Source organism: Pteropus vampyrus, unplaced genomic scaffold (assembly GCF_000151845.1).
Source record: "Pteropus vampyrus isolate Shadow unplaced genomic scaffold, Pvam_2.0 Scaffold363, whole genome shotgun sequence".
NCBI lineage: Eukaryota > Metazoa > Chordata > Mammalia > Chiroptera > Pteropodidae > Pteropus > Pteropus vampyrus.
This window is the reverse complement of record NW_011889144.1, coordinates 1041341-1065071: the sequence shown is the minus strand read 5'-3', so window position 1 is coordinate 1065071 and position 23731 is coordinate 1041341. Positions and strand designations below refer to the sequence as shown.

Below are 23731 nucleotides of genomic sequence, written 5' to 3'. Positions count from 1 at the left end.
CACTCCTGCTTGTTGTTATGCTCCTGAGGGTCATGCACGGTTCTGTGCAGTAGCAGCTCCTTTTCTTGCTGTAAATATTGTCCCTGTGCAAATCCATCTAAATCTTTTTGATCCTTGTCATGCTGACAGACACTTGAGTTGTTTTCTGTTATGAGTAAAGCTGCCATAAACCTTCCTTCACATGTTTTTTGGTGGACACAGACCACAGCGGGCGGGGGATGGGGAGTCCAGCCCACGGCGTGCCCCCGGCTCACCTCCAGGACACAGAGCAGCTCCTCCACGTAGACCCGTTCCGTGTCAAGGAGCTCGTTCATCACGTGCCTGTGAATGGGTCACACGGACTTATTATCTAGGAGCAGATTCCCTAACCCACTTCCCGGCTTTGGGGCCACCTGCTCAAAATGAGCCCTGATTCCAGAAGCGCGCCTCAAGCCTCCCTCTCTTCCAGGTCACAGCTCGAAGTCTCCCTACCCCTGCAGATGGAGTCCCGACTCCTTCACCGGCTGTCGCTCCTCTTACTCTCAGGAAGACCCCCTCCAAAGGAGCACCGTCTCCCTTCCTGGGGACAGTCTGCGCCCCTCCTTGAGGCATCATTTTAGCTGCTCCTGTGCCTGCCACCACCTTTTGCACATAGTGGGGTTCAGTGATGATGCGTGGAACTACTATGTGCCTGTTATGGAGTCCCAGAAGGGGTGCGGGCTTGCAAACCAGCGGCTCATGTCTCCTTTTAGGGATGAGGACCACCTTTTAACTGCCTACGACCATGCTTCCCATTTTAATACACAGGAACTGGAGCCCAGGGGTTGTTCCTGGGTTGGGAACATTGAGCAGGTCAGTTCTAACACAACTGTCAGCAATTACCAAGATCTTAGGCTGCAGTTAAAAGAGTCCAAGCTCCCAAATGGGGTGGGAGTGGGGGGTAGGCAGGGGCCTCACCTTCCTCTCACTACCACAAGCTGGAGGTGAGAGCGCTCTTGTCTGGGAGCAGAGTGTGAGCACCGAGGAGAGAATATCCCAGGTAGAGGACTAAGCTGGATGCTGAGGGCTGGGCAGCGTGGGGGCCATTCTGAGTACTGATCTCCGAGCATGCAGATGCAGGAAGGTGACAGGGTACAGGCTACCTTTGTGGAAAGGTAAATGGCCCAGCTCTTCTGGAAGGTAGGGTTCTATGGGGACAGTGATGGCTAACCCTGGGGAGGACGTTGGAAGTGCTTTCCCAGTCAAGCGTAGAGTTCAAAGTTCGTCGGCACTTGTGTGCGGGGACAGACGCAATCCCAGGGCGGACCATGCAGGACACCCACGGCATGTGCCGTGCAAACAGTCTAAGTGTGCAGGAAGAAGAGCCTCAGCTGGGGTGTGGGAGTGAGAGAGGAGCAGGAGGGGACAGATGGAGAGAGAGCAGTGGCGTCCGGCACGTGGGGCCAGGAGGGCCTGGAAAGGCTCCTGGGTGGTGGGAGGGACCAAGTGCATGGAGGAGGCAAAAAGCTGGGTCAGGAGTGGTTATGTGGCCGACCCTGCAGATGTGATCTGAGGGCCAAGGTGGGCTGAATCACGCTTGTCTTCTCATCTGGACTTGGAGAAGGGAGAACACAAGTCATCTCAAACCGCCGAACTCCACCTGCCTGAGGACCCAGGTGCCAATATGGCTTTTCTAAGGAAAACATGAATTTCTCTTGGTTTCAGATGTGGATATGCCAAACAGACATGTGAGTGCACTCCACGTCTGCACGTGTGCGGACCTCATGATGCCAGCTTTGCTCGCCCTTTGAGGCTCTGGGGTAGAGGCTGGCATTTTTCACCAACTCTGGCTCATTTATATTCAGACTGTCTTGGCCAAAGGCTAAAATCTGGGTAGGCCGCACTTGTATCTGGACCAGAGCCACTCAGTGGGGCCTGGAAGGGCAGCCCACTCACCTCCGCAAGATGGCCAGGCTCTCCTCCTCGTCCCCTGCGGAGCCGCTCCGGCCCTGCCGGTTCTCACTCATTTCACTCTGGGGAGAGAGGAGCACGCAGTGCATTGAGATTTCAAAAACGAGAAGGCACAGCCTAATGTCCTCCTGACTTTGAGGCTTCGGAGTCCAAACTCATTTCCCATCTGGGAACAGATCTAAAACCTGAGGTCCCACAGGACAAGGAGGGAAAGATGGACGTGGCTGGCTGGCCGGCATGTGGGAGAGGGGCTGGGGAGAACCGGGCTGCGTGCCAGCCAAGGAGGGTGAGGTGACCAGGACACAGTGGGTGTGGGGTTGGGGGCGGTGCAGGGTCCCAGCCAGGGGCAGCGGGCTCACCTTGGCCCTCCTGTAGGGCCCCCTCCGGAGTGCACTGCCCTCAGAACTGTTGTTCTCAGAACCCCTCCGGATGCCTGGTTTGGAAAGAAGAGAACGGTGGGTGTAACCTGGCATCTTACTGCCTGGAGAGGGAAAAAACGTGCGTCTGGAGTTTTTTTTTTTTTTTTTTTTTCTTTCAGAGGGAAAAAGCAAGCAGCCCAGAGAAGGGTGAGGAAAGCACAGCAAAGATAAAGAGGAAAGAAAACGGGTTAGGGGATGAGGTGGGAAGGTAAAAGTGAGCCACCTGGGGCCGGCCCCACTGGAATCAGTCATATCCACAGAAGGGCTCCCAGCTCCCAGCCCCAGGGGTCGGGGAGAGTGGGTCGCAGGGAGGAGGTGGGGGAGGCAACCAGGATGCCTGAGGTCCAGGAGGCCTCCAAGCAGGCCAGAGAATAATGTCTCCTCAAACTCCAAACACTGGGGGCTGGAGTGGCTCTCAGGGGGCTGGCATTTGAAAAAGCCCTGAAGAAACCCTCAGGAGCTGTTCCGCAGCTGGGGAAGAGTGTGTTTGGGGACGGGGAAGAATGGGAAGGAGTCTCCAGGAAATGGTGCAGTGTCTCGCTCGGCCTTAGAGGACTTCACTGGGGGAGATGCTATGAGGGACCGCGACTAAATGACTGCCATGCCTGGCGGGCAGCTGAGGCACCGACGCAGCGTCGAGAGGCTTTAACAGTGTCGAGAGGCTTTGGGGCAGAGTTTGGAGCCACGGGGGAGGGACAGTATTTTGGCAACAGGACTGATGATGGGTAGGGAAGAGACTGGAGTCGGGGGAAACAGGCTCAGGAAAGTCCCTCGACAGTTATTCCAGTTCTGAGGACCACGTGCTCTTTGCCACAACCACTCAGCTCTGCTGTGCTCAGCATGGAAGCAGCACAGAAGAGAGGAAACGAATTAGCGGGCTGAGCGCCGATAAAACTTTATTCATAAAACAAGTGATGGCCTCTGGACTAGGGCTCACTGTGGAAAGGAAGGAAGGCGTCCCCTGAAGGAGTGAGGCATGCCCGAACATACCTGGGGAGGGGCAGGGTGATTTTGTGAGCGCCTCTGGCCGGGGGGCCACTGGCTGCACGGGCCTCGTCTGCCTGGCTGCCAGCTTCTTCAGGCTCGCCTGTCTCCGGTGAAACATCTCTTCCATGCTCTCTTGTTTCTGGAAGACCTTCTGCACGTGTTTCTGGAGTGACAGGGTATGATGGACTAGTTAGCAAGACCCCTTATAAGTGTCGGCGTCCACAAAACAGAACAACCATCTGTAGACCCCGGCACAGCACGACCTCCGTTTTAAGTGCTCGTGATGCAGCGCCCATCACCAATGCAGCAATCCTGCACTGGCTCTGCTCGCTGTGGGTGAGGAGGGGTGGGAATCCCACTGCGGAATGAGGGATGCTAAGCCTAGAGGAAAGTCAGCTGGAAGTGGGGACATGCAGCCCTCTCCATGTATCTAAAGGCCACCTACGGAAGGAACAGTACACTTGTGGGTTGCCCTAGGGGATGGGCTGAGGACAGCTGGCTGAGAGTGAGGAGGAGTCCTATTTCAGCATCATATTAAGAGAAGCATGCAGGAAGCAGGGACCATGGAAATGGCTACTTCATCAAGAACATATCCCTCACAGGGAGGGATCCTGCCAGTGGTAGGAATACCACCTTTTGAGAGAGGAGTGAAAATAATTTCTGTATTGCAAGGAAAGTTGAGCCAGATGACCCCTGAACTCGACATCCCTCTCAAATGCCTTGTATCCTCTAAGAATTCTTTCAAATATCACTGGAGTAACTCCCCACCATTCAGGACAGGTGAGCTACAGGTGAAAAAAAAGCCCGAGTCGGCATACCATCAGGTCTTGGGTGAGGATGGGTTCGTAGTCCTGGTAAATTTTATTGAGTTCCTGGATCTTATTTTCTGCACCGGTCTCCAAAAACTTCTCAATTTCTTGGAGGGCTGCCTCAGCACCGTCCTGGGACTGGCACTTGTCCACAGGCTGCGAGGCCAGCAGGTAAATCCCCTCATCGCACCATTTCATGGACTGGACACATGAAGCATTGCAGAGAGAGAGAATGGCACTGTTAGAAGCTGTGTCTTGGCTCTCTTCTGGGGCCTGTTAGCTGTCTCACATGCGGTCTGCTGACCACTACACTTCTAGGAATATCTGCAGCACTGCATTGTCCTAGTTCTGCCGTTATGTCCGACGGACTGCCCTGCAGTGAACTCAGTGCTGTACAAAGCCAAGCAAATTGCCCAGGACTGGACTCATTCACATACAGAGAGAGGCAAAGTGCAGTGAGTTAGCTACGTGGTAAGTTTCTGGGTCTTTTAAAGAAATCGTTAGTTGTTGCAAATGAATTCTAGAAAACAGACATCTGTGTCAGGACATGACCATCTGGGCTACAAGAAAGTCATCCAGACAGGAGGGTGTAGGCCAGTTTCAATCAATGACTGTGGTACACCCCTCTCGGAGGGAGCTGGCCATGTGGGTCCGAGAAGAGGGTTTTCCCATCAGGGGCACGGGGTTGGGGGTCCTACCGCCTCTAGGAGGCTGTGCAGCTCCAGCGACTTGTTGAGTAGCCCCCTCCTCTGCCCGACCTCCGCTGCAAACTGGTCGCAGAGGTGCTGGAGCTCATGGCACTTGGGGCGGATGGAGTCTACGGCATAGTGCTTGTTGTTGATGAGCTGCTCGCCCTCCAGGGATAGGGCGCGGGCCCGCTCCATGGGCACCTGCAGAGAGAACCATCCCGGAAACGCAGCTCAGCTTATGTTCATTACAAGCAAGCAGGGCACTATTTTCTTCGAAGAATCTGTGGATGTTGAGGGTGAGTGTAGGAGCAGGTTGTGGGAGTGGGGGTCAGTGAAGGGTGGGCCAGGCAGCCATCCCTCCACCTGTCGACATCACTTGGGACTGGGGGCTTCCGACAGATGGCAGGAAAGCCCAACTTTTGTGTCTTTCTAAGCAATTTTGGAAGTACCGCTTCACCAGGCTATCTCCCGCCCACACCAGTCCACGAGCTGGTCCTCACACTGGACTTCTCCTCAAAGTTGGTAAGGTCCTTCAGGAGGTGTTCCACATGTGCCAGGCTGTTGCCCACATCTGTGAAGGTCAATATCTTTTGGGCCAACACATCCAAGGTAGATTTAACCTGAAACAGAGGAGAGGGGACAAGAGATCCGGGCCTATGTCAGAAAAGCCACAGCTGAAGGGACAGGACATGGAGACATGACCAAAACTGAGAATGAAAGGAAGAGGTAAACCTAGATCTCCACCCAGAAAAACAGAACTAGAGGAAACTTCCTCAATTTGATAAAGAGCATCTACAAAAAGCCTACAGGCAACATTATACACACAAATGTTGGTGAAAACAGTGCTTTTCCCCTAAGACTCGGAACAAGGCATGGATGTCCACTCTCATAACTGTTTTTTCAAGTGCTTTAGTTTGGGAAGATTTTGCCACTGGGAGAAACTGGGTGAAGAATACATGGGATCACTCTGAATTATTTCTTACAACTACACTTGAATCTATTATTATCCCCAAATAAAAAATTTGACTGTCTGAAAAGCCTTCTTCAGTCCCCACAGATATAAGTAATAAGCGACCATCTTTTCCAGGTGCTTCCACGGAGTGCTGGCCACAATGGCTGGCTGGCATTCCTTCTCTGTCTGAGTCAGGGAGATCGTTTCACCTTGCTCTCCGGAGCTGGAGCGCATGCCCCATCTTAACAGTACTCAGTGAAGGCTGCTGAACCAGACCCCGCCTTTTCCAAAAGGTGATATCCACTACTCTTTGGGGAGGACTAGAGCTGGGGGATGGTCTCCCACAGAACTATTCACTCGTCCTCTTTGCCTGGCACTCAGACACTGCCTTATAACCACTTTATCACTGAACTTGAAATGGCCACTTATTTCCTGTGTGCTTATGATTCCCCCTTCTTGATCAGAGGTGTCTTGTGGACAGGAAAAATGTTGCCCTGGGGTCTATGTTGCCCAGCACCAGGACAAGACCACAGGCAAGTCTCAGTATATGTATTTTGCATAAATAAATGATTATCAGGCTTCTGATGAGTTGGCCTTTTCTGTAATGATCTAACACAATGACAGTGCATCCTGTCTACTATAGCCCTGTCATACTGAATCTAAGATGGGAGTGTATCTTTTATTTTTGTATACTCAGAGCCCATGCCAGGCACACAGTAGGTAGACGCTGGAGGAAAGAACATTCGAATGACCTTAAAGGGAGAATGCAGGCTCCTTGACTAATTGACAAATAATGCAGAAGGAGAAGGAAGTACATGCCAATGAACAGATTTTATATGACCTTTTATATATAATGATTTACTCATCAATCACATGCAAGGTTTAGTCCAATTAGATTTTGTGGCTCCATGTCGCTGGTAGAGATTATTCTGCATTGAGCCACAGTCAACTGAATAACTCAGCTCTTGACGTCAGGGTGATCCATGCCATCTACTGGCTTCCTGCAGCCAGAGCACCAGGCGTCCACCTATAGGTTCTCTGAACGCTCTGGGCCACTCACCTCTCGGAAATCCTGCTCAAAAAGCCGGAGCTGCAGACACTGTTCAAGTTTTTGCTGATGCTTTGCCCAAAACTCATCGAAGGCAGCCTCGGTTTCATTCAGCTGGGCCAAGAGCCTAGGAAAAGGGAGAGGCTCCTGTGCTGTGTGTGGGAGTGGCATGTGGGGCCTTGGGAAGGACGCCCCCTGCAACATGAAGCAGGGCGGGGGCTCGGTCTCTACGCGGCCTTCCCGAGACCCTTGCCTCCTCTTATCCCGGGCACGGAAGTACAGGATTCACAGGTAGGGGTTTCTTTAGGGCCTAACATGCAAGAGGGAGAGGCATATCAGAAGTGTAGCTGTGGTCTGGTTCCCCTCGGGGTCCCTGATCCCCCATGCAGCATCATGCTGGGACACACTAACGCAGTCTCCTGGGGAGGGTGGCTGAATGAGTTGAGTTTGGTAATTTTTAAAAGGCCAAGATGGTAAAGGTTTGAGCTTATTATTTATAACTTCGAGGCAGGGATAAAGGAACTAGCAAGCTGCCACAATGCATGTGTGGGTGAAGAGCTGCTGGCCACCATTCACTATCATGGTTCCCAAATCTGAGAACCCCTATGCGTCAGACACTGTGCCGGACAAGTGTGAACTGATTTGACCCCACGCTCACACTGTCAGTTGTGCTCAGATTAGCCCTATTGTACAGATGAGGAAATTGAGTCTGCGGGGAGTTGACAATGTGCTCCAACCTCCTCTGTTCATGACATTGCATCTACATAGGCACCCGCCGCCCACCCCTGCCCCTGGGGCCTCCCACACATCCCTGGCTCAGAACACCTGCTCCGTGTGTGAGGGGCAACACAGAGCTGAGAAAGTCTGGGCAGGCTGTCCAGCTGCTCTGCACCTGTTTCTGACCTGTCCCTGAACGGAGAAATGGGGCTTCCCGGTGACCTGGCCTTCAGGGCAGAGAGCACAGAACGGAAGAGGTGTGTGGTGTGTTGACACTGCAGAGCGCCACAAGATATTAGCTAACCATGTGGGCACTCTACCCTGTGTTGTGTTACACAGCTGGAAACCAAGGGAGAAAAGTAAAAATTATCCCCTTTCCAGTGAAAGAGGAAAGACATGCTTCTAAAAATGGGGCTGGAGCTGAGAGAGGCCTCAGGCTGCTTCCCTACCAGTACACAAGCAGGGCTCGCAGACTGGGTGTGGAAGGGGACAGGAAAGCGCTTCAGTGTGGAAGCTCCACAAGCCCGACAGCCCCTGTCACCACTGTTCTCCCTTAAATGCCCCCTCCATGTGAAAAAGAGCGTTTATCTAAGAAATCTTCCTCCCCAGAAAAGCTGCTTTCTTTGGGATTTAGAAGAAAAGCATTTCAGTAGCAGGACCCTGAGTTCCCCTTGCTTCCCTTTAGAATGAGGAAACGAAGGCTCAGAGGCGACAAGCCAGCATGGGGTGGGGCCTCCTGCTCCCATCTGTCTGCCCCTCTGTTCTCAGCCTACTGCGTCTTGTTTCTGCAGAGGTTGTGCACCTGAAATGCCTCCATGGCCCGAGGCCCTCACCTCTGCACAGTGGTCTGGTTGTCCAGCTGGTCCTGGTTCAGGCTCTGCTCCGGGCTCTTGACTAGAGGCTCTCTGATGCTCTCCAGGATGCTCTGTCCTTTGTTCAATGCCAACCTCATGTCCTCCTGCGGGAAGACCACAGCACCTCTCACTCCAGGCCCACCTGTAGCCCGGGACTCCGTCCAGGTCGGAGAGAGCGGTGGGCTTTGTGTGGCATCCCCTCTGCGTGGGGAGTGGGAGGGTGAGGGAGGTGGGCACAGCACCAGTCAGTGAAATTTTCATAGACCCTCTGTGCTGACCGCTTGCACCTGCATTCCACTTAGAACTGAAGAAGGAAGGCAGGTGTTGGGAACACTCCTTTCACAGTGACCAGGACAGAGCTAGGGTTACTGGTCACTCAGGGGCAGCAGGATAAGGTAAGAGAGTAACAGGACACCCGACCTCTGTGTGCCTGCTTCGGCGCCAGCTGTCCTTGCTGCCAAGAGCAAAAAAGAGTGAGGGTGGGGGTAGCCCCCCGAGGACCACCGACAGGTCATTGGCCATCACTGATTCAAAGCCTACAACATGCAGGTTGGGCCAGGGGTGTGAAAGACTCAGGGAGCGCACCTCTCTCAGAATATACTTATCCAGGAAGCGATGGTAAGATGGGAATACAGTGACTACTTTATGAATTTCAGCCTCTCCGAGTCAGCCCACCACTTCTCTGCCTGCTGTCTGTGGGACTCTGTGGGCTAGAAATCCTGTCTTGGTTCACTAATATGCAACAGAAACACCTGGGTAGAGGGCCCTGCAGTTCAGAAAGCTGAGAGCTCGTTCAGAGAGAAGCTGCCTGTGATGCTTTGCTCTAGTCAGCTCCCACAAGTTACTCAAGCCAGCCGCGAGGTGTCTGTGTTTACAGCATTCCTTCACACCGCTTTTAAGAAGGAGCACATTTTAGATATCATCACAGAAGTCACCCAGCTCATAAGCATCTTTGAAACCTCTTCGGCTCTGTCTTACCTAATGCTGACAGCAGCTCCTTCTCCCCCACTGGAAGCCCCCCTCCCCGTCCCCACCGCCCCACAGAAGCTGCGCGTACCTTCGCCTTGTCCTTCTTCTCTGTGTGTGCACAGAGCACCGAACTCGTCGACTGGACGTCATTGGGCAGTTCCGTTTCGGCCAGCTCGGTCCCGAAGGACTGCAGCATCTGAGCTGTCTGCTTAACCATGAGGGCGAAACTTTCGATCGCCTTGGGAAGAGGGAGAACAGCATCACAAAGCTTTGCACGTACCGTACCCTCCTGCTGCCTGAAAAGCACCACCGAGGACCGGACAGGCACCTTCAGAGGGGACAGGGCCACAGCAAGCCCATCTACGTACAGTAAATACCTTCCCACTGGTTTCTTAGCCTCACGCCTTCTTCAGAAACATACCAGGCACTCTTTACATATGCTTTCATCACCTAGAGTCATTCTATGCTCGAGATCTCTCTCCCCGTTAAGAGAGGTGTGAGTGCCGCAAACTACAATATGGGGTTTTTCTTTCCCTCTTTTCTGTCTCTGAGCCCAGAAAAAGCCACTCCCGAACATATTACTCATGTTATTTCTTTGGAATGACTAAGGTCCACTGAGACCATCTCCTCATTCTTGGGGAGAAAACTTGGGTTAATGTGAGCATGTCTTTGGAAAAGGCAGCTTCGAAACACAAAAGCAATTCTGGTGGATTAGCTAGGTATTCTTGAGAAACACAGCCCAAAACCGGCACCCACCAGAGCACATCACCCGGCACCTACCAGAGAGTGCTGGAAAGACTCACCGTGCGGTGACACAACCACCTGGTGTGGCAGTAATCCAGGGTCCCACCCAGGTCCTCGGTCAGCTGGGACTTGTCGATGTAACCGTGTAATTCTGGTACTGAGCTCAGCATTATGACCTAGAGGAGAAGGAAAACCAACCCTATAAACAGAATGCCCAGCAAATGGAGGGAGGAAATGTTCTCCTGCTGGTTGCTAGGGTGACAGCGTGGACAGAAGTCACTGGCTTTGGATCTGGGTTTACATCCCAGCTCTACCACTTACTGGCTGGTTGACTAGGTAAGTCATTTATTCTCTCTGTGCCTCGGCTTCCTCATTTCTGAAATGGGTATGTGATGACTGATCTCATCAGATGACAGTGATCAAAGACATGCAGAACCCTTGACAGAGCTGGGCATGCAATGGACATTGGGCATCTGACAGGCGTTTAGATGCTCCTCTGGCCAGGGGCGCTCGGCAAGGTTATCAAACAGTGCTCTGACTTGAAAGAAGGCAATTTGTGCCTATTCCTGCTGAAAAGCTGTGAGGTCTTGGCAAGTGCTGGTCAGGGTCAGACAGCACCCTTTACGTGCACAGCGGCCTTTGAGGGTGAGCATGTGGTTGCAGTGACCAAGCAAGCACTTCCACACAGGGCAAGTTTTTCTTTTGTTAAATATTTTTTTTTTTCTCTTTCTGAGGTTATTCTGTCCCTGAGTTCTGGATAAAAATATAGCCTTTGCTTTGTAAGCCGTCACACAGATACTACAAAATAAGTCATGAGAGGTTTAGCCCAAATGTTATTCGAAACCATCTCATGTATTATTAAATATTGTATTAGTTTAAAGCTATTCTGCCCCCCAGAAGACATTTGACATTATCTGAAGACATTTTTGATTGTCGGGATGTGGGGGGGTGGGGGGTGCTGGCATGTGGTGGGTGGAAGGTAGGGGGTGCTGCTAAAATCCCACCATGTACAGGACAGCCCCACCACAGAGAATAATCCTGCCCAAACTGTCCACAGAGCAGACATTAATATCCCCTGATCAAACCATAATCTTCGTTTAAAAAATAGGGTAAAAGGTCAATTTAAAGTAGAAAATGCTTCTCACCAGAGATGACTCCATTCTCTCTCTACTTCTCTAATAAAACTATTCATATGTTGCCAAATAACCCTGATCATGGTCAGCCTGACCAAAGACTGATTGATTGAGCAATCTAAGGGGTTAAGTCAACTTCCTTAATGATTTCTGTATTTCCATTAATGTCTTGTCTATGCTTCATATATATTTAACCACAACAGAAAAAGTGCAAAGACCCACCATTTTTCTTAACATTTTCTACCCAGCGCCAAGTTCAGCACATAGCGCCAAAACGTCGACATGGATACATTTTAAACAACAGCATTCAGACGGGGCTTTCTGTAATTCTAAAGAATGATCTAAAGTGGATCAGTGAATTGAGATGCTGGCGACGATTTTTGTGAAACCATTTTTGGCAGCTCACAAATTCGGCCCAATACTGCCATTTTGCAGGACCGATGCCAGGGAGTGCCCCTTTCCAGAAGCTGCCCTGTGCTGGGCTGGAGTGAGGAGATGAAGTAGGGATTGCCATGCAGGAATGAAGACCACCCACCCCCGCTGACAGCTCAGCGTTTTCTCTGCAGGCCTGGTGATGCTTGCACCTACTTCCCCGGCCCCTCCCCCAGGCACTGGCAGAGCCCTGCCATTCCTCACTAGGAGGCAAGTGATGGCACCCAGCCCATTGGGCTTTCTTGTTCTAGATCTGTGGCTCTGAAGAAACACCTGTACTTTTACGGTGGTCCATCCAAGGCCATGCTTTGCTTAGTCAGCTCAGGGGTAGGGAGCAGCAGGTGGGAAAGATGGGTCATACTGTTCCTGATAGCGTGAGGAAGTACAGTTTCCAACTGAGTTGTTTGGGGCTTTCTTTATGCCCACAGCCCTGAGGTTAGCATCTTGAGAATTTTGATGATCATAAATGGGCCAAGAATGCAATTAAGTTCAGTTCTGTCTATGGAGCTAAAGCAGGTATACTTACCGGTACCTTCATCTTAAAGTCATCTCTATTGAATTTGAAAGCAAGGTCAGAGAGAGTCCTTTGGAAAAATCCTGTTGGGCGCAGAACAAGGACAAGCTGGAGGTTTGCTGGGAAGGATGCCTGCAAGAGAACAGAAGGGCTGTGGCATTGTCTGTGGACAGCTGCTGCTGCCATGCTTGGGGTCCCCGCACACCTGCAGCTGACTACACAGTCCAGATGGGGAACACCCAGCTTACTGGTCTAGGCGTTTTCAACATGTCAATGTCATACTCAGTTAAAAATGGTTACAGACACTGGAGTCTGTTAGAGGCATCACCATTTCTTAAAAGAAAAGGAAAAAGTCACATTGGTTGGTACATAACTATGTTATGCTGCTTATACACTTAAAAGTCAAAAGCTTACTATACATGTTAAATACTGAAATGTGTCCCTTAAAGTTCATGTGTTGAAGTCCAAATCCCTGGCGAGAGGGTCTTTACAGAGGCAATTAACCTAAAATAGGTCATTAGGATGGGACTCGAACCCAACACAAACGCCACGTGAAGATGAAGGCAGAGGTCAGGTGACGCATCTACGAGCCAAGGATCACCAAAGATTACCAGCAAACCACCAGAAGCTGGGAGAGAGCATGGTTTAGATTCTCCCTCAGAATCTCAAAGGGAACCAGTCCTGCCAATGCCTTGATCTTGGAATTCTGGCCTCCAGACTGTGAGGCAACACATTTCTGTTGCTTAAACGTCCAAACTAGGAACATTGTTATAACAGCCCCAAGGAACTAAGGCACTTGTCAAATAGAAACAAATCCATCTAGACACATATATGTATTACCTAAAAGAAAGATAAAAATAAGCTTACACTTTAGCATGCACCCACACACCCTAAGATACAATTATATGAATATGTTCGGATACTAGCTTTGCTTACAAGGTATGTGACCTTGGGCAAGTTACTTAACCTCCCTGTGCCTTAGTTTCCCCATCTGTGAAAGAAGGATAACAAAGTGCCTTCCTAACCACATACTCTTGCGGGTTAAATGACCTAATACACATGCAGCGTTTAGTATAGTTTTTGCACAAAGCGTTAAAAAAATGTGGCGATGACAGACATATGGTAAGAGGCTATTCTAGATGCCAGATTACTTCCAGATGCTTAAATCCAGGGAGACCCCAATATGAAAACAAGAAATTTTGAAGCAAATGAGTCTGATTTCCAGATAGCTAGGCTAAATGCATGTAAAATAGAATATGTAGAAAAGAATGGCACAGTTCCACGGCCTGAAATGGATACGGCAGTAAGGCATGGAAGAGGGAAACCAACTCGCCCCAATATCTTGGCGGAAAGGTCATTCCTGGGTCATACTCTAATATCCATGCTGGTCTCAGGAAGACTGGCAGAAGTGAGCCCCCAAGGGCATGGAACTCGGGAACCCCTCATTATCCGGTGGGCCATCTGCATACCAGAACCCACCACATCTGTGGCTATTTCTGAGCTACATCGTTACAGTGCAAAACTGCCACCCACACTGTGTCGGTGGCCTGGCCGCTCACCGAGCTTCCACCTGAAGATCCTCGACGCCCACCGAGTACCTCCATTGTCCCCTAGGAACCTTGAGGGTGGTGCTGAGACTTCATTGAGACAGGCACATACCTCCTGCACGCAGCCCTCTAGGCATTCCCTCCCAACCAGTCCTCCAACTTGTCTGGGAGCCAATGTCACAGCCGTAGAGGGAAGGGACCATGTGTCCTTGATTGGTGGCACTTTAGCGGGTGCTTGCTAAGTGTCTGCGGCTGTGTGGTCAGGAAGGGGAGCTGAGAGCTATCACTGTGTGCCATCTGCTTAGCCATGGTCTCCACATTCACCCACCTTCACCCACTGGACCTACATCTGGGACTGGGTGGGGTTATTTTGAGGCACCTATATAGGGTGTCATTCAGCCCTGCGCCTGTGTCCCACCATCACGTTCTGTGCTTGGACACATCCTGTGGGGAGCACATAGCACAGTGGGGGAGACCTGATTGCTCAACACCAGCCCAGGGAGGAAATGTGAAAAAGCACCCCAGCAAGCAATGACCTTTCCTTTGTCCCGTTGACCCAGGCCAACAGCTCACCAAGTGCAACTCCGTCGAGTGGAAAGAAAATAACTCAGAGGACCAGCTGAGAGTCAGAGCCCTAGGGTAGATTTTGAGCCACTTAGCAACAAGAGGACTGTGCAAACCTGTCACCACCATTTGTGAAACTGCCCACCACTATTTAAGGAAAACCTCACACACACAAAAGTCTCCTTCTGGAGGCGACAGTGAGTCACACTTTTCTAAATTTCAATATTGTTTTTATCACCCTAATTCACACTTCATGGCAGATGCGCCCTGCAAGGACAAGAGTTTGAACTTATAAGATAAAACTGTGCCCTTGTCCTTCTTCGGCAATTTCACTTAGATTAACTCAGCACAGGTGGCAAGAAAACTCACTGGCAGTGGGACTCACCTGCTCCATCCTGACAGGAGAGGCACTGGCCTCGCTAAGCCTGTGGCTGGAGGTGGCTGTCAATGTGAAAAACAGCTCGTTCTCCTTCTTTGCTCTGCTTTAGTGTTTCCTTTTCTTTAAGTAATTGAACCTTTACATTCAAGAGAGTAATTGTAAGATCTTAGCCAAGTGAGAAGGGCTTAATGATATATACAAACTTGTATTGTGAATATAAACAACAGTAAATTAATTTTTCTCTGGGTTGGAGCCAACCATACATATTAAAAGCCGAAGACAATTCCAAAATAAAAACTTTACTTTAAAAATAGAGTTAACTAGATGGAGGATTTGGAACGAAGGGTGTAAAATAACATCTTTTTGTAACTCATAATCAAGTAATCATAAAAATGATTGTTAAAGGTTTCTATGTAATGAGAAAGCAATATTGTTTATTCTCTGTGGTTGACATTGACTGACTGAGGAACACTGTGATAACCATGCAAATAAAATTTGGAGATAGAAAAAGAGTTAACCAGCTTCTGAATTCATATTTTTACAGGCTTACAAAATGAAGAAGCAACACAGCACAGCTAAAATCAATGGAACGCATTAGAAACTGTGGAACCCTGGTGCTTTGGGGAATGCTGTTTGAAACCCTCCTCAAGTTCAAGTAACCTCCTTAAGTTCTGCTCAAAGCCACATTTATCCAGCCTGATATAAGCTTAATTTCAAATGGAGCAGCTGAAGCCTGACCAATGACATTCACTTCGTAGTAGCCGGAAAACAAACACAAGTTCGTGTAACAAATACAAATTTGCAAGGTTGTGTCTTAGTGTTAAGAGATGAAAAACCCCAGAGTCTCAATCAGAGACGCTGACGGTGAGCGGAGGTCTCCTGCTTCCAGGGCTGTTCCCGTGGAGGGCTGGACGAGAGTGCTAAGGACGGAGCATCTAAGACCAGTCCCTTGCTGAGTATTTTTAGGACTATCACAGAATCATTAAGGAGAAGACATTTTAATAAAAAATAAGTAGAAAGGGAATAATCTTTGAATAAAGGACAATCATTAAACTTGAATATGCTCAACATTACAAAACTTGCATTGCCTGCTCTTCCTTCTAGAACACTCTGTGTGGACCAGCACTGCCCATCGACTGGTGTGCCTGGATCCCTGGTGTGGGGAAAGAGCTCAGCCTTGGCAGTGGACCCCCAGCCATCCTATCCCATCGGTAAGTGACCTTGTCCCAGTTTCCCTACCTGTAGTGCAGGGACGACAGGCACAGGGCAAGTCTGAGTGAAACTGCATGTGTGAAAGTTTCCCCAGCAGAGCCAGGACTTAGGAGGTGCTCAAGTTACTGGCCTCCATGCCCTTCCACCAAAGAGGGCTCAGGTGCATAAGTCCTTGCATAAAGCAGACCTGTTCTGAGAAAGGCCAGCTATCCAAGGGTCAGAGCTGGGCATCCCAGGGAGCCATGGCCGTGCATTATCCACTCTGGCTCCAGCTCCGGGGTCTTTTGTGAGGGCGGTGCCATAACCCCTCTGCTCCCTTGATAACCTGCTCTCCACCCTCCGCACCCCCAAGGCCCCTTGGCAGGATTCATGCTCACTGGCCTCTCACCTTCACTCATGTGTTCCGAGGGACATGCTCATTACCCCCTCTGTTGGGACAACTCCTTCCCTTCTGACTTTTGTCGATGTCACCTCTGCCAAGAAGCCCTCCTGGTGCTCACACTGCTCCTTTCTTCACCTCCACTGGGTTCTCACCACCCTGAGCTTAGATCTCTAGTAATTGGCATATGGTAAGAATTCACTAGCATTGTTTAATATAATATTATTTTGCCACATATGGCGTATTTACTGGATGATCTAAAAATCCTGGATCCTTCAGATACTTCATTTTGTAACTTTTCTGCACACACAGACAACATTGACTTTACATGCAAAAACCAGAGTTCTGCTCCATGCAAAACGACGTTGACCTCCGTTTTCTTCGGCAGCATGCTCTAGGATATAGATTTAGCTTGAATTAGGCTAGCTCTAAACATAAATCTGTACGCTCGATTACAAAATCCCTAAATGCTAACACGTACACGCTCACACATGCATAGCAGAAGTGGAGTAAAATTCAAAGTGGAATCCTAGAAGAGTAAACTTAAATATTTACAGAAGATGCATCCATTCCAGAGCAGTCCAAACTCGAACCAACTCTTGGACAAAGAGTGACATTTGAAGTCTCAGCTTTGGGTCTTGTTTCTCTGTGTCCACCAGCTGAGACCATGATCTGTGACAGGTAAGCACACACATCTCCCCCAAGGCCTCGTAGGAGCTGATGGAGGCTCTGTTCATGATGGTGGCACAGCAAGTCTGATTTTAGGAACATTGGACTTTGGCTCCCTCAATGTCTTATTTTTCTATTTCCAGCCAAGCTGAAGGCATCCAAAAAAGAAAAAAGAACACCCCGAATTAAGGGAAGCTCAGCTCACAAGACAGCACGCATGGTGGCTAAAAATAGCCCTGAATTACATGGTGTTATGTAAGTGCTGAGTCTCACTCGGGTGTCCAGACACATTTGGAGATAAACAGAGCCTCTGCCACCCGCTTGCTTTTGTAGCACCTGCAGCAAAGTGGCCCGGGTGCCCTGGTGGAATCAGGCATGCTGGAGCACCTGTGCCTGTGCAGATTCCTCCTGAGGGTGCTGGCCTGGCTGACACTAGGTGGTCATTTTCCCAAAGCCCTCTTGGACGAGAGCACTGGCTAGCTGAAGGTGATGGTCTGGGTTCATAGTCCAGGATAATGGCATCAGTGTGCCAGCTCTGCTCTGCCCAACTCCCCTGCACAGGACATCTGTGCCAGCTCTGTCTCCCACCTCTCGGCCCCTCTGCAGAGCCACGGTGGAGATCAGATCCGAACCTGGCTTAGAGATGGACACATGCGCAAGGAAGGCGACAGTACCTGGCCGGCCCTATGACCTCGGCACTATCTCAGGCACCCCCATATGTTCGTCTGGCACCTCTGGGGATAACCCTTATCACAATGTTCTGTCAACTGTCTGTACCCACTTGGTTGTATACTTCTTGTTAATCCCCCTCTTATGTCCCCACGTGGAGCCTTGCACGGCTCCAGGCACATGCAGAGTCTCAATAAATATGCTGAATACATGAATAGAATTTTTGGCATTAATATGATCAGTAAATTCTTATAACAAAAAGAATTGAAGTTTAAAGAGCATTTTTGACAATTCTTCTGGGAAAATGCTAACTTCTGGGATTTCTAAACCAGTTTTGGGGAACTCCAAGATTTACATGAAAAAAGATAGAAAAAAATCCTCTACTTTTATTGTGTAAAAATCAGTGCAAACATAAAAACTCAAACACCGACTTTTCAGTTACAATTTGCACAAAACAAAGTTTTAAAGATGAGCCAGCCCACTTCAGAAATTCATCTGATCTTAAACTTGATGATGACTAAAACTCCAGTTGTACTTGGCAACTCAAGAACATAACACCCACCAACGGCACGGGCAGGCTGGCCCTGGACACTACTGCTGAATTGTAGGAGGCTCTAAAGAATGATTTCTGCTTTAAAAATAATTTTTTGTTTCTTAAAAAAGCAATCTTGCATTTGGGGAGCCTCTTGTTTCTAACCAGGAGCCACTGATTAGTTCGAGAGAGATTTATGGCCAACCTGCCTCACATGGGGCCTAGGCTGGGTGCCTGGCAGCACGAATGCGGATAGGCCTTGGCCTTGACTTCCAGGAACCCACGGAGTGCAAACAAAGAATGACTGTGTACTCTGATAAGGTAAAGGCAAAGCAGGAGACTCTGAGCGGAGTGTTGCTCCGCTGAGAGACGGGAAGAGGGCTGAGGGTTTTCCAGAGATGAATTTCTGAAGTGGGCTGGCTCATCTTCGCATGTGTGCGAAGACACAGAGAAGCACCTTCCAGCACGAACGAGAGGCCAGGACTCCATGGGCACATCGATGGCCGTCCTGGCAAAGAGGCTGACTCCTACACCCTTGCCATACTGTGATGTCTCCGTCGTGATTTACATCAGTGGTAGATAAATGCAAAAGAATTGGGTTGATAATTTAGACTTGAAAATGTTGTTATTATAACAGTATTACCTTTTAAAACAACAATGTACTTGACTGGGAACGTCGTGGTATCCAACACAGGATATTTGTAGTAAATCCATTGTGCATCTGACCCAGTGTTTCTTGTAATTTAATTCTTAATTTAGCCTGCCATCTGACATCGTGTGCAAATTTATTTTAAAATTTAAAATAATGAAATGGACACACTGGTTATTAACTATTGAAGGCATATCAAAAGTCCTTAGTAAGTTTCTGGGGATTTTAGAACAAAGGAAAGCTGATAATAGAACATATCTATCTCTTTTAAAACACTCTGAAGTGTTTCGATTTGTTTCAGATAAATGATGTCATAGGAAGTGTGTGCCAGGTTGGGACAGGGAACAGGAGACATACCGGGGCAGTGCAGGGAGAAAAGCTTAACAGAAAGACAAGGGTGGGGCCCAGCAGCCCAGGGACAGGTTTGCACAAAAACAATGTAAGTTGTAAGAGCCAGAGCAGATACTAAGCCTTTAATTATTGTTAAGATGAATTTATGAGGCAGTCTGTGGGGAAGAAGTCAATTCTTCCATTTTACCAAAAATCACAGCACAACAGTCTCTCAGAGGCCAGGAACTAAGGATGGTTGAACGCAAGACCCAGAACGTGAGGTTAGGAGAATTTCACTCCATCGGCGATTAGGTTTTTAAGAAATTCTTGGGAGCAGCAGAGCCATCATAGCCGAGGACCCTGGCCGGATTGCTCTGGGTCACCCTGCTTGCCAACAATCAAACTTTCTATGCCTTTGGCTGCCTGCTGGGAAGTGAGCGTGGGTGAAATTCAGCATGGTGACAAGTGCTCCATGGTGGAGCTTGTGAGTGGGAGTGGAAGCTACCGATGAAGATAAGATTTAAGAGCTTTCTGCTGACTTAACTCTGCCCTCCTAAATTATTACTGCAGGCTAACAGCAGCGAAAGGTATAGCCATAGACTAGATGCTCTTCTGCCCTGGAAGACAGCACTTAGGCTGTAATCCAACTCTGTGGATGTAAAGACAAATTAAATTTGGCAACGAGGGTTACTAAATGCAGGAATGGATTACCAAGGAAGGCTAAGGCATCTGACTCAGTCATAAAACTAAATAATAAATAGCTCACTTGGAAAGGGGAAGGTCACTTAGAAAAAGCTATTCAATATAATTCCAAACTTCTAGTTTGAAGAGTCTCTATAACACACTCAACAACACTCTGCTTGTCCAGGACCTTGTGTGCCATTTAAGAATAAATACACAGTAAAATCTTGAGCATCTCACATATTTGATGGCCAAAAATAAACCAGCTGGTAGAATTGTGTTCAAATTATAACAGGCCCCCTAAGAGTTAACCCATTTGAGAACACACACGTACACATACACACACACACACATACACACGTGCGTGCACACACATTCCTTAGCAACTGGAAGAGCCCAAGGAGGTGCAGTTCCTGAGTGTCCCTTGTTGGCCTGGCCTCAGGCCACCCTGGCTGGTGCTCCGAGCTGGCTGCACACAACAGCTCTGTGCCACACTGGGCATCACGGCCAGCCAGAATGCAAACTGCCACCCAGGCTAGAAGGAAAATGCTGCTGTCACCCAGCTCAGGAGAAGAGCAGGTGGGAGCATCACGGGGCCCGGGCACTGACACTTACTGCTATTCGCAGGACTGATGCCTTCACCGAGGTCCATTTGTCCTGCCTCCGGTCTATGACCAGGATGAATCCAATGCCAGCATCTTGTAAGCTGAGATGAGAGATATCCGCAATTAGTGTGTGCAGCAAGAAGACAGGCTTTCGTGTAATCTCTAAGAAAACCTTATAAAAAAATGGTTCCTCCTATAATCCTTATTCCACTTCCGCACTGCAAGGTAAAATGCTTGCCAAGTAGGCGTCTGAGCAGACTGCAGCATTTCCATGAGCCTTGTCCAGGCAATTTCCAGAACTTGCTCTTATCTAAAGATGGACAGATATTTTCTGTATGTTGCTTATTTCCCAGCCTAACACCGACCATATAACAAGGCATAGATCCAGACAGAACCCATCTTTCCTGGAGCTCAGTCAATTTTTGTTCCACAGTGAGAGCTGAGTTACTTTCCTTTCTGGGTTGACCAGCTGGCTAAATCCTCCAAAATAAGTTTTACGACCACACGTCCCGTTAGTCCTAGCATCGGAGGTCCCCGTGTTCATCCACGTTAGAAAATCGCTCTTGAAGGCATCTCTAGAAATTTGGGAGAAAATCCCTGAGGTGTCAGAAGGCTCACAAGCATCTGTTAAAAATGGGAGAGGAGATATGGCTCTTTGCAACAGCAACATCTGTGATAAAGATAACACTGAGTCGCTGTGTAATGATAACCTCTGTGGTCCTGACTTAGCCTAACGCAGGAGCCTGAGTCACAGCGTAGAAACAAGGAGGTTCGCTTCCGTTGGCTAATCTCACATCCGAGCCAATTGTGTGATGCCAGCAGCTGCTACTGCCAGCCAATCCATGCAGAAGTGAGAAGGGCAGCCCGAGGCACTGACTAGAATCCTTAATTTCCAAGTCACTGAACCTATCTAAGGGAGCCACTTCTGGGTTTAAGTGAAAATCAGAACGATACGAAACAAATATAAATTATGCACTCTGTGAAAGCACACTGACTACTACAAATGTTATGCAATAAAGCCAGAGCTGTCACATCCAAAATCTTTTCCGACTCTCAGATTTGATGATGGTGACGGTGATATACAAAATGCACACCTGTGTGGTTGTGCACACACCTCTGTGGGTAAGTGCTGTTGATTCTGTGTTCTTATCCACACTTGTTTATAGAAATCTGGTTCAAAACAGCAAAGGACTTAGGGTATTTATACAAATAAACTTTAGCTTTCTTTGAAGATAGCCGTTCTGCTGTCGACATCATAGCCCATGTGCACATGCACAATGAAATGTCAATGGTTGTGTTTCCCAGCTGTACAGGGTGCCCCAGACAGAACTGTCTTCTGGGTCAGCTTAGTTCTTATGAAGGTAATGGTTGTTTTGTTTTGTATATCACTCAAGTTTCAGTGCCAGAAACCTAGATTCACAGCTGTCTAAATGCTCCAGAACAAGTGTTGTTACCCACGTGTCACGTTATGACGGCGCCCCCCTCCCAGCAGCAAGCGCTCCTCATAGATGGCTGTGACCAACTTGCCCGACTCAAGCCAGACAGGTCTGATGGGAGGTTGAGAAGGAACAGAGACCCTAGTCCTGGAGCCCAGGCCCTCCTCCTGGAAAGAGCAATTTCTTTGTTCTTTGGAGTGGCTACTGGCCAGCACCACCCTAAAAGTTTGACAGTTATTCTTCTTTGAATCCTCATAACAACCATATGAGGTAGCTGAGAGATGAGGCACAGAAAGGTTAAGTCATTTGCCCAAAATTACAGAGCTGGTGAGCACAGACAGGGTGAACCCTGTGGTCTGGCCCTGAGTGAGGGCTTTTAGCCACCTGCATGCTACCTCTCAGGCCAAGTCCACTCTGTGGAATAATGTGGCCTCCTCCCACCCCTCCCACACCTCCCACCCCTGGCCTGCATCCTAATGCTGGACCAGGCAGCGGCCCCCTCTTCAGGGGTCTCTGCACCACTACTGGGTATTGGAGGATGTGCTGAGGGGACCTGGCCCCTGAAGCAGACAGCAAAGATGCCCACACACCAGAATCTGGCTTGGGGCCCAGGAGAACTCTCCTCCAAGCCCCGCTCATCTTGTCTCCTACCACATCTCCTACCACTGACTCAGAGGCGCGAGACTTAACAAACAGAAGGCATCTTACATAAGGATACAGAGACCCTGCGAGCCTCTTCCACGACTGCAGCCCCAGGGCGAGGCCGTGTGATCTGCCCCATCACCAGGAGCCACAGCCCAGCAGCCCATGGGCCCCGGTGCTCCACCTGCCACCACGCTAAGGGGGGTCTGGATCTGCCCACATGAGTAGAGGACCTGGAGCTCGGGAAGCCCTATTCTGCTACACCGCCTCCCCACGCCCGTATCTGTGACCTCATATGCCCAGGAGACAGGGCGGCTCATGCTTGGATCTCGCCAGAAGCTGCCCCCACTAAGGTCCCTTGTATGCCAGGCTTTGGGCTGATTGTGCTGAAGGTGGTGACGGTGGAGTAAACAGAGAGCAAATAGTTCAGAAGCTGGCAGCCACACAAGGTGTCCCAGTACCCTGGGCACACATGGCCTGCAACACACAGATGTCAGCCTCCAATCTCGAAATACTTGGATCAGAGGGCTGCCCTGGCCAGCTGCCCATCAGCTGAGGCCGATGAGCTCACTTTTGGCCTAAATAATCAAGAGGCACAGAGCTCGAATAAACTCTGTTTCTGGGATTTACCCATTCACTGTTGCGCTCTCTAACGCCTCAGGGCTTGTTGGCCTTGGGCAGCCAGGGGCCTGCTAACTTTACCTGGGTGGCTCTCAGAGGCCCAAGGCATGGAGGCCAGTTAGCTATGGGTCCAACCTCCCCATCACTGGGTGGGAGCAGTGAGCAGCATGAGAACAGAAGAGAAACAAGGGCTGGGCGTCCCTGCCAGTGAGTGAGGTCTGCCGTCACCCCGCATCACATTTGTCTAGTTCTTGGCTGAGCTGCATCTTGTTCAATGGACTGGTGGGAGAGTGTGGGACTCGGTTCCTCCCCCACCCCCTATTCAGAGCGGGGACAGCAGGCGGGGCAGAGACACAAAGAGAAATCAGGATGACAGAGGAAGAAAGGCATTCAGGAGAGAATGGCCCTGGTCCGGAGAGATGAGGGACAGAGGAAGTGCCTGCTTCTCCAAATGCAACATGCACACAAGACTCCTGAAGAATTCGTTAAAATGCCGATTCAGGCTCAGGAGGCCAAAGTGGGGCCAACCGTATTGCATTTCTAACAAGCTCCCTATGCTGCTGATGCTGCTGGTCCAAGGACCCCCAAGCCAAGTGGCTAGTCCCATAGACAAGCCCTGT

The 23731-nt window shown here is 49.6% G+C and overlaps 1 protein-coding gene across 4 annotated transcripts in view; it reads right to left on the bottom strand.

Moving 5' to 3' along the window:
- Positions 1 to 23731, bottom strand: part of MCF2L (MCF.2 cell line derived transforming sequence like) — a 116188-nt gene that overhangs the window by 19978 nt on the left and 72479 nt on the right. For all 4 annotated transcript variants that reach the window (XM_011379516.2, XM_023522911.1, XM_023522913.1 and 1 more), the window contains exons 4-16: positions 20423 to 20513; positions 12209 to 12328; positions 10177 to 10293; positions 9462 to 9611; positions 8384 to 8508; positions 6846 to 6960; positions 5334 to 5453; positions 4843 to 5034; positions 4154 to 4345; positions 3339 to 3498; positions 2289 to 2362; positions 1915 to 1991; positions 255 to 321 (exon numbers count right to left, since the gene is read on the bottom strand). In XM_011379516.2, coding sequence (XP_011377818.1) covers positions 255 to 321; positions 1915 to 1991; positions 2289 to 2362; positions 3339 to 3498; positions 4154 to 4345; positions 4843 to 5034; positions 5334 to 5453; positions 6846 to 6960; positions 8384 to 8508; positions 9462 to 9611; positions 10177 to 10293; positions 12209 to 12328; positions 20423 to 20513 — 1600 coding nt within the window. The remainder of the gene's footprint in view (positions 1 to 254; positions 322 to 1914; positions 1992 to 2288; positions 2363 to 3338; positions 3499 to 4153; positions 4346 to 4842; positions 5035 to 5333; positions 5454 to 6845; positions 6961 to 8383; positions 8509 to 9461; positions 9612 to 10176; positions 10294 to 12208; positions 12329 to 20422; positions 20514 to 23731) is intronic.